The 11,694-nt window shown below is 29.1% G+C and overlaps 1 protein-coding gene across 1 annotated transcript; it reads left to right on the plus strand.

The window, feature by feature from the left end:
- Positions 1-2,034: 2,034 nt before the first annotated feature.
- Positions 2,035-2,627, plus strand: LOC108828969 (uncharacterized). The gene has a single exon (XM_018602616.2). The coding sequence runs from the start codon at positions 2,111-2,113 to the stop codon at positions 2,408-2,410; it is 300 nt and encodes a 99-aa protein (XP_018458118.1). The 5' UTR covers positions 2,035-2,110; the 3' UTR covers positions 2,411-2,627.
- The last annotated feature ends 9,067 nt before the right edge of the window (positions 2,628-11,694 follow it).

An 11,694-nucleotide genomic window follows, 5' to 3' on the forward strand; every position in this document is an offset into this window, starting at 1 on the left:
TTTTAATAAAAATAAAACCTTTTAAAAAATTTTTAATAAAATTTTAATAAGAGTAAACTCTGTAAACTTTATAAAAATGAAAAATAAAACTTTACAAAAAGTTTTTTTTTGTAAAAAACTTTAAATAAACTTTATGAAAAACGTTTACAAAGTCTTTATAAAAAGCTTAAAACGTTTGTCAATTTTTTAGTTTTATTAAACTTACAAAATAGAAAAAGAGCATGTGAAAATCACAAGACATACTATGGAGATATCATATATTGGTGAAGAAAAAAATGCAAAATCATTTTTTCACAAGTAAAATCGACTATAACATGTTTTAGGAAGTTAGAATATTTTTAGGAGATTTTTATAATATTCTCTTAACTGAAATTTCATTAATTTTCGCAAAAAAATCAGGTATTCTTATCCGTAGAAAGCGTCTTCTAAAAGTTTAGAAGAATGATAAGAATCCTGAATACACTTTCTACTTTGAGTAGACGTAAGAATACTTTTTAGAAAACACATTCCTCCAAGTTTATAATACTTTTTAAAAGTAGAAGATGCATTCGAAAAGGAAAATGGATACATTTACGATTAGTAGAATGCACATTCCTCTTGTTTAGAAATTTAGTAAATAGTAGAATGAACGTTCTAAAAGAAGTAGATGAATGTGTTTATTTTAGAAATCGTTTCCTACTATACTTTTTTCGTAGATGACGCATTCTACTTTTAGTAAAACATATTTTAAAAATTTTATTTATTAAGTTTTTGAACAAAAAATAATTATCAGCTTGTGTATATGGGTGTTTTATTAATTGTTTATATTTTTAATAATTTTTTTGATTCATAAAATTATTTATTTCATTAGTTTTCAGAAATACAAAGGGTAAAAAAAGAGATAAAAATGGACACAAATTGTTTTATACCAAAAGGACAACAACCTAGTTTTTCGGTTCTATTTTTGCAATTTCCCCAATTTTTGATTCATTCAGATGAATCATCGAGATGACTTGTATTTTTCTATGACTTAAAAAACAAAACTCTCATTTTTAGATAGAAAAATGAACATCCTCATACTTATAAACATTGTTTCATCATCGAAATAAAAGTTTCAAAGTTGTACGGGTCCCATATCCCTAGCAGTAGAACATAGGATGGGCGTTCGGTTCGGATCGGGTATTTTGGATTTTTGGGTATTTCGTATAGAAGTATAATATCCGTTCGGGTATTTCTGAACTTCGGGTCGGGTTCAGGTATTTTAGTTCAAGTTCGGTTATTTCGGGTCGGGTTCGGATATTTAGATTTTGAAGAAAAAAATTAATTTTTTCATTTTTTAAGGTTCTTGTATTTAAAATTTTAGTTTTCGATTAACTGACTTTTTATTATTTTAGTAGATTGAGTTATTAATATATTGAGAGGTAAATTTCAAAAATAAATAGACATTTATTTGGCTATTATTTTTAGAATTTGGATGTAACTTTTGTTAATACATGAAACAAAAAGCTTGATATTCATTTTAATTGAATATCAAATCATTTTTCTCCGAATTATATGTACATTATATAGTTTTAAAGTATGTGTGATATCAATATAAATATTTTAAATTAAATGAGAGATGAAAACTAGAAAGGTAAGGGTAAGTATATATATGTTTGGTTATCTTCGGATATCCATTCGGGTTCGGGTATTAGCCGTTCGGGTTCGGGTATCCAATCTCTTTTAAATCAATATCTGTTCGGGTATTTTGTTATTTCGGTTTAGATTTCGATTCGGGTTTTTCGGATCGGATTCGGGTACGGCTTCGGATAACGGGTAAAGTATGGACCCCTAGTAGTACAACTAAACATGTATGATGGATGATCTAATCGCGAGAGTATTAATAGAGGGCAAAGGAGGGAATTTATCCTACAATTTTCTGATTGCTATTAAACAAACAAAAAGATAAGAAATATAAAGGTAAGGAAATAAAATAAAGATGATAAACAGTGGGCACTAATAATGAAAAGCAAAATCCAAGTTGCCCACTTGCAAATTTTTCTCCAAATAAAAGAAGCCCATACGGTGCCTTTCTCCCAACTCCTATCTCATCAACTCAAGAGAGAGAGAACAAACTAAAACGAGATCAGAGATGACGCAGATGCTTTCCATACTCCGCCGCAACCTCCAAAACCTTCGTAAGAGCCAACGCGTAGCTGACGAGACTGAGATAGCTTCGACAACACAAGGAGCAGGAATAGTAGCTCATAACGAAAGACGAGACGGGACTAGTGCCGTTATGATGCGATTCCCTTTCTCGATCATCTCGTGCTTTGCCGTGCCACGTGTCAGCGGGACAGATAGACTATGGATGTCTGGAGATTATGCCAGCGTATCAGAGGTTAACCATCTCATGGTTAGTGATGGCATGAGATACGCCATTTTAATGTAATAACCCCAAGTCCAAACATGTTCGTAGAGTTTCGTTTTTTTTTATGTTAACAATACACTTATTTATCTTCTCGACCATCTATGTGTACAGTGTTAAATCTATGAGATGTAGAACACGTTTTGTTCTTGTATAGATAGATATTGATGAAGTTTTTGTGTTTGTGGCATAAGTTATGCTTCTTAATATTTTCCCCACACTTATTCTTCTTTTTGTTCAACTTTTTCCCACTTATTCTTGCCTACTTTTTTCTTTGCATTATTTAACTAACCATGAAATACATATTTCTTTATTTTTTTTCAAGCACATTTCTTACTTTCTCCTTCCTAATTCATTCTAATTAAATACCATAATTCGCTCGCTCTTAAAAATGAAGTTGAAGTATACCTGCTTCCCTTCAGCATTTTGCTCTATAATATTTATCTGAAATTTTCAAATCGTAATCGAAAAGATAGAAACTAAGGGGCTGATTGGTTTTCCCGTTACCACCCGCAAACGCAGCTTTTGCGGTAGCGGTTGTTGGTGTTTCGAAACAATCAGAGAAAACGTTACAAATCGTTTTAAACCGCTCCGAACCTCTTAAAATCAAAAGCCGGTTCCAACTAGCGTTTGCGGTTGCGGGCTGTTGCGGGAGGGTAAATTTTTTTCTTTAAAAACAGAATAAATAAAAATAATACTAAAAATATCCAATAAAAAGTTTAAATTAAAATAATAGAAATTGTAAAATGTATTCATATTATATTTCAATTTATATTATAAATTTTTAAAACCAAAATATTTTCTATAAATTTTTAAAATTTAATAATATGATTTTATAAATATAAATTTTATATTTATCATATTATTATGATTTTTAATATTTTTATAATTACATAAAATGTAAATATTGTTAAATTATTATTTAACAGATGTTGCGTTTGGTAGTTTACCAGTCATAAGAATCCCGCAAACGCAACAATTTCTAACAGCTGTACCAGTCGTACAAATCTCTAGAAAACGCTTAAAACCGCAACCACCCGCACCCGCAAACTCCCGCAACCGCAACCGCAACCGTAACCGCTGCGGTTACACCAGTCAGGCCCTAAGAAAGTGACAGCAGTGTGATATATATTGCCATTTACTTATGTTTCTAAACTTTTCAGTTTTAACTTTCACTAGACCTGGATCCGGGCGCGAGCGCAGATTTGAATTTTCAGTGTTTATTTTTATTTTTTTACTAATGATGTATTTATAATATTTGATCGTATTATATTCAGTATATAATGTTTTCTGCGTTTTTAACTATCTTTTGTATGATGAATATTTGATATCATATAAACAAATTGAACATATACATGTAATTAGAGAATTGTATATGATGTATAAAGAATATAGTTATGAATTATAAACATGAAGAAATATTATATTATGTAGTTGATGTTTAGTATGATACAAACCGTCTAACATATATAATTAGAGTTATACATATAATTTGACAATACTATATTAGAGTTACGTAAGTCTATATAAATTTTTTTTTTTTTGAATTTGACAATACGAAAGAAATATAAGTTATAATGGTATACTAAGTTTATAAAGTAGGTATAATATTTGTAGGAAAAAAACTAATACACTTCCAATTTTTTTAAATATGAAACATTGGAAACAAAATTGCAAAGTAAAACAAAATAAACCATCAATTGAATTATCACTCACGCATGTAATTTTTTAAAAATATAGATTATCTTACATAAATTTAAATTTTTATTTTTAAAATTATCTGTATTAAATAACTTTTAGCAATTAAAAAATAATTTTATAATTAATAATAAATATATTGTTTCGTCAATTGTATCATCAATATTTTTAAAATATGACCCATATGTTCGGGCGAATATTTTTTATGGAAAAATAAAGTTGTTATCTATGATTATATTTGTTTTATATGATATAAAATTCAGTATATCATTTACATTTTGTGTTTCATGTTATGTATTTTATAGCATTTTCTTGTATTTTTGACTTAGTTTATTATACCAAAATTAAAATAACCAACCATTAATAATAGATATATGTTTTTAACATTTTTGGCATTGATTAAATATAATTTAATGTTTAGCTAGGTTATAGGAAGTATGTCTGAAATAAATGACACTTAATTTATTGTATTTCAATTTAGGAAAATGTATTAATGAAACAGCAAAAGACAAGCATTAAAATAGGAAATTAAATTTAATTTTCAGTGGTATACTATTGTATAACACTGATTAAGGAATATTGAAAACTAAGGAATAATTTATATGGGTATTTCTATTCTTTAAAACTTTTTTTTTAACGTCTGGATCGATTATTATCGATTAATTAGGCTATTACAACTATGAGAATATTACAAAGACGATTATACAGCCGACAATTCTACCACCATGTGAGAATACACGCCTGACTCCACCACTCTGAGCCGTCCTATGAGATTCATGTTCGATGGTACGCCATGCACCAAGCTGAAGATCTCCTGTAACCTGTTTCTCCATAATCTGCATAATTTGGTATTTCTATTCTAATAATATTGATTAACTAATACTCGTTCTGATTATTTTGTTATGTGGACGGCAAAATTATCAATAGGTGTTCTAATTTATCGTATAGTCAGTACCGGTCCTGAGTTTGAGTAGACCGGAAGCATATAAAAAAATGGGCTGCTTTAGTTTATTAAAAATAAAACAGGCTTGAGTTATAGTTATAGAAACGAGGGCAGGAAGCAGCTTCCTCTGCTTGTACCCAAACCGGGACTGCGTATAGTGCTTTAGAAAACTGAACCATAAACTCGAATTTTAAACCTCAACTAGATCTTGACCCGCCCGACCGGGCGGGTATTTATTTTATATTTTTATATTTTAATATTAGATAATATATTTGTAATATTTAAATATAAATTTATATTTGAAATTAATTTTTGCAGTTATAATAAAAATTAAAATTTTAATAAAATATTCTGATATAAATTTTAAATTTCCTAATTAAAATAATATAGAGATGGGTCATAATTTTTTCTAATTCAAAAATCTTAGCATCCCTCAAAAACAAAGATAATAAATTTATAAATACATAAAATATATATACCATATTTGGAACTATAATTTCTATTAAAATAATTTTTTAAAAGAAAAATATTGTTGCGCTGCTTTTGCTTATTTCTAGAGCTTGACTCGTGACCGTATAAATATTGTCTTTCACTTTAATTTTTTTCTCTGTACTAATGGTATACTATATATATTTGTAAATTAAAAGTATTAAATAATTGTTTATATAGCATTTTAAAACATAACAATTTTGTTTATTACTTTAAAATAATTATATTTCATGATTTAATCGTCTATTATGTTACAGTGTATCATATAAACAAATCTTATATTTATAACTAATTGGACTTATATATGGAAGCATTATGCTAATAATGTATGAAAAAAATATTTTATATTTTATTTATATGTTATATAAATTGATTTTGATGTGTAATTTTTTATTTTATTATTTATTACTAATAAATCTTAAAAATATTTAATATGTTAATATGAAATATATTAGGAAATATATTTTGGTTAAGATTTTTATTAAGGAAATCTATTATTTAAATTAGGAAAAAACATTAAATGCCTAAATCTATTATTTAAATTAGGAAAAAACAATCATACTTAAATATAGCTTCATTTAATACTTAGTGGCATGGCAATGTAAATATAGTAAAAAACTAAGGGTTAATCTAATTTTGTACTTCTGTTTTAATAGAATAGATTTATTTTCACATATTAGGTGCCTTGCAATCCTCACGTAAGAAATAACAAGTAACAAAATAAAATCATTTCTCCTCATAATTAAATAATCATTCCTATATTTGTTATATGATTTCATTTGGATTGGTTTAGAAAAAATTGTGACCTTTTAACATTCGTAAAAATTATTACATGAAATCATGAAAATTTGTTTATATCTTAAACTAATCATAAATTCATACAAAGATGTTTTCATTTGAAATAAGATGTTTTAAAACAACAAAGGTCACGCAAAATATCCCAAACCACATTAGTATATATATAAAAAAAATTAAAAAACACATTAGTATATAATAGATGTTAACAAAAAAATTAGACTGAATATTATTATAACGAAAATAAGTTTCTTAAACTAATATTTCAATCTTTAAAATTGTTTTATGTTCCATTCACCTAGGTTGACACCAAATCTGCTGATCGGATTGGTCCAACGATCATATTAAGAAAAAATATGGTGGCGACAAAAATAAAAACCGTGTCCCCGATTACCGGTGACGGTACAATTCTTTTGGGGTTGATCATGCTATCTCAATGGTAATAACTAAAATAGTAAGGAAAACGGCAAAAAGAAGTTCTAGAATGATAATCTATCTTTTTAAAACAGAAACATTACAACTTATTCTAGGTAAATTTTTAAGTTGAACATCACATTATTATTAATAGCTTAACATTGCATTTAAACATTTCCTAAAATAGTTCAATATAGCCTGTCTTACATTTCACCCATTGTAATATTTACACCCATATATCTTATTATAATTTGACCCATATATCTTACTATATTTTGACCCATATATCTTATTATATCTATCTTATTATAAGTTTTACGTAAAACGACACAACAGACCTAACATGATCGTGAGGGTCATTATAGCGAGTCCGACAATATATAGTTTCATAACAAACTCAATACTAAGTTGGTGTTAGTAAAGATAAATTGGGCACTGCATAGTTTATCTTTACTAATAACATATATCTTATTATAAGTTTTACGTTATAAGTTTTACATTTATCTATCTTATTATATGTTACACATTAGACATCTATTAGACAAAACATCTATTTATATTTTTTATTATATGTTAGCAACGACACTGTATAATAAAACATTTGATTTTCTAATTTGTAATAAATCCAAGGTGCGTTTTTAAATTGAATATATTTCCGTATACTTTTATTTGAATAACAAAAATATCAATCTATAGTAACAAAAATATCGATTTTAGAAAAACCTTTTCCCCAAGTTGAGTTTTCTATCCCTATATCTCTGTTACAATCAAATATCAAATATATATTTAAAAATCTTGGTCACAATCAAATATGGAAAACCCCTTCTCCAAGTTTATTCTATTATTTAAAGATTATGGTTTCAATAAAATCGGGATCAATTTATAGTTACAAAAAGTCGATTATATAATTTTTTTTTCTCCAAATTGATTCTTCTGCTATAAAATCTCTGTTACAATCACATATGGAGATTAAAAAATCTCGGTCAAAATCAAATATGGAAAACCACTTCTCCAAGTTTATTCTACTATACCTAAAATCGATATTTCAACTAAATCGCAATATTTTGTATTTATTACACCTAATTTTTTTAATCCCAATAAAATATGTCCATAATTAGTAGTCTTCGTATTCATCATTCCACATTCACAAAAAACTCCCAAAAATCACAATGTCGAAACCAAGCACTCCAGTTCTAATTAATGATGTAAAACCTCTCAGAGCCAATTGGAGAATTCGAGTTAAAGTCCTTCATTGTTGGAAACAAAACACACCTTATGGAGGAGACACATTAGAGTGCATCCTTGCTGATGAAACTCTAAATATTGTTTATAGTTTGTGTTTATAAACCATTTTCTAATACTGATCTAATGTATTTTTTTCTGCTTTGTAGGGTGTGAAGACAGGAAATAAAAACACTTACGAACGAACATCTCAAGCCTCAAAGACAATGTATTAAGAAATATAGTTTTGTTTTCTTTACCGATCATGTCGATTCTTCAAAGCTAATGGATTCTCTTTCACAAGCTTTTTCACCATCACCAACCATCATCACCAGCTTTTTCCCCGTTAACACGTTTATATTTATATTCTACCTTCAGAAAATTTTGGATACATGCAATTCCAATCAAATAAAATCACTCAGCAAGACTAAAGGGGTGTATTCAATTTAGGGGTGTATTCAATTTAACATTTGATGTGATTTGATTTTTAATGAAGTTTCGGATGATTTCAATAAGTTGCAGAGATTTAGGTGATTTTTGTCAAACTACTCTAGAATATCACCTAAAACTATGAGATTTGGGTTTTAATATTTTTAACTAAGAAAATTCACCCAAACACCCTAAAATCACCTCAAAATTTTAAAACTCGACAACTTAAAATATTTTCAATAACAAGGGATTTCAAAGTACTTTACGAAATATCAAATTCAATAACAGTGGATTTTAAATGAGTTTTTGAAATTCATGTTTGAATAGCAATGAAATTGTCAATTTAATACAAATCACCTAAAAATCTCAATACAATACACCCCCTAAGTATTATACAACTCAAAACTATATAATTTAAAATAATTTACACCGTGTATTAAAATTTCGTGAAGCAAACAATAAACCCGCCCGCTCGGGCGGGTCATGATCTAGTTGAGATCTTTAAAAGGAGATTCGGTTCGACCGGTGATGGAATAGTTTACTAAGTAAACGAATATTTATCTTTATCTTACCTTAGTGGATGATAGTCAGTAGTCACAGTTTCAATTTTGGACCGCTTTCACCTTTTGTTGCCCTCTCTTTGTAACATCAACTAGATTTTGATCCGCGCTTTTGAAGCGCGGGATATTTTACGATGAAAAATTTCACTAATAATTTAACAAATATTTTGGTTATTTTTAAAGAGTGTGTATTTAAAATATTTTTGCATTAAATCAGTATTTTTAAATTCAACCCGATTGTGATTATACCGGTTAATCCGGAGATCTGACAATTCAATTTATGTTTTTAAAATATTCATATTAAAAAATCACTAAAACCCGAGACTAACCGATTGAACTGATGGATGACCGATATGTAATCTAATTGGATTTAAATTGTAATAGTTTCATAATTTGTAATCTTATAATCGAAATTTTAAAGTTCACTATTTTGTAATTTATGAAATTATGACGTTTCTACAAAATTTTAAAGAGAAAATGATAGATATTAAATAACTAAGATTAATTATTGTATTATTTGGAAACATTGATAGTAGTATAAAAAATATATTGTTTGGAAACATTGATTGTAATATAAAGAAATAAGTATATTGTTTGGAAACATGGATAGTAGTATAAAGAAAGGAACATTAGTGACTTAATGTATGTTTTAACTATAAAGTATAAATGTGTATTAATTTAAAAACTTATAAAATAAATGTTAGGTCCAACAGAATGTTTCTGTTTTAATAAGATAGATGGAATATGTTCCGCAGAAGCTATCATTAAAATCACATGAAAATTATCCTTCTCACAGAAGTGGATGGTGTACATATATATTCTACTCTTGATATATCACGACTTCGTTTTTAGATTCATCAACAACGAATAATCTTTTTTCTTACACTATATTAAAATAGAATACCATAATTATCTTACAAATCGTTCTATCTCTTTCAATAGACTTTATTAAATGGAATGTTAAAGCTAAATAAATTAGATGTACCTTGAATAAAATTCAAAGGCCACTAAAACCAGAACAAAGTACAGCAAGATATATAAATTGGTGAAGATAAAAGATAGTAAAAAATGTGAAACTGAGAATTTGTTTTGTTTTTTTCACGGAGCTAATACAGCTTTAAATATTACACTGGTACAAAGCATATAGCAAGCAGGGGATCCATAGGAAGAGGGGGTGTGGCAAGCTTGAAGCATCTGACCGTAATTTGTTATCTCTTATTCATTAACTCGGAAGCATCGTAACACTTGAGATAACGTGTTCCCACTAAAATGATTTTTAGAAGGGTAATTTAGGTGAAAACCCAAAAAAATACTAGGGAAATTGCACTCCCTATACATAACTTATTCCATAATTAGCTATATACCTAAAAACACTGTTATTCACTGTGCACTTTTTTTTAATAACCAAAATGACCCCATCTTCTACTCTCAAAAACACGTTCATCTCTCTCCTTGGACATAGCTCCAATTGACCCAAAACAATGGTTGATTTCACGCCGATCTCACACCGTCACCGGCGAACATCTCCACCAAACGTCTCCTCAACGCACAGCCCCACCCTGTCCTCTTCTTTCTCTTCCCTTTCCTTTTCCTCCGCCTCCTCCTCCGCCACACTTGCCTTCGGATGAATCCGCATCTACCGCCCCAGTCGTCACCGGATCTTCGTTTCCATCACCGTACTCGTCTCTGGATCCTCCGCCTCCACCGCCGATTGACTCCACCGCCTCCAACACCTACCCTGAGATCCGCCAACAACCCAACGCAACCACCGTTCATAGCTCCCGCAGCGCGCCCTTTCCCACCCCCGCGCCGTCACCTCTACTCCCCCCTCCTCCTCTGCTGCCGTCTCAGTCCGACTCCTCCGATTTCTCCGGCCGCTGCTCTACCCGCTTCGTCTTGAAGATGCACTCCGTCGTGATGTTGGATGCGCACCGTCGATGGTGGTTTGGATTTAGAAAGAAGAACAAGACAACATTAAGGATATTAACGTCATTTTACACTCTCTAGATTGTCAATTTTTACTGTTATGGCATATACCTAATTATTAGCTTTCTTTTGGGTTTTCAACCAATTGACCCAAAATACTAATATTAGCAAAACACCAAAGACCAAAAAGTTCAGCCGACGTGGCAACAAAAAGAGAGTAAAAAAGACGTCCTTACCCCGAACAGTTGAGAGTCTAGGATATTATCTGTCAGAAAAGATATTCTCAAGATTTGTTTAGATTCTATTAGATACGTGCACAAAAAAAAAAGATTCTATTAGATATCTAATCTATTAAAATTGAAGTACAAATTAGAATTAACCCTAAGTTTTCTTAAATAATTACTATTCCATGCCACTGGTTTAAAAAACTGTGATTTTGAATATTTCCTAAACAACCTAACTTAAATGACGTCTCTTTTTAAATTGGAAACTAAACCGATTCATTTATTCCTCATTAAAATTTTTAGTAAATCTTTTTTGTCTTCTACTGCATATACATTGAAATTCTCGAAATGATGTCAAACTTCAAATCATTTATCGTACCATTTGAAGTACTTCAAATAAACTTGGAATAGAATCATAAATTCACAATAGGTTATCTTCACTATGATTTGATCATACTCTGTGTAAATAACTATGGCTTGAAGTTTATTGCAAATGTGATGTAAAATAAAGTAATAGCACTGTTGGTTATTTTTCTTATACCAAAAACTTGTGTGAAAAAATTAAATAATTTATTAATGGTTAGTCTAGCCTTTTATCTATTGTGTTAA

The sequence above is a fragment of the Raphanus sativus genome, chromosome 4 (genome assembly GCF_000801105.2).
Source record: "Raphanus sativus cultivar WK10039 chromosome 4, ASM80110v3, whole genome shotgun sequence".
Taxonomy (NCBI): domain Eukaryota; kingdom Viridiplantae; phylum Streptophyta; class Magnoliopsida; order Brassicales; family Brassicaceae; genus Raphanus; species Raphanus sativus.

Excerpts from the sequence above, each read along its gene's own strand:
- LOC108828969 (XM_018602616.2), top strand. The coding sequence starts at position 2,111 with ATGACGCAGATGCTTTCCATACTCCGCCGCAACCTCCAAAACCTTCGT.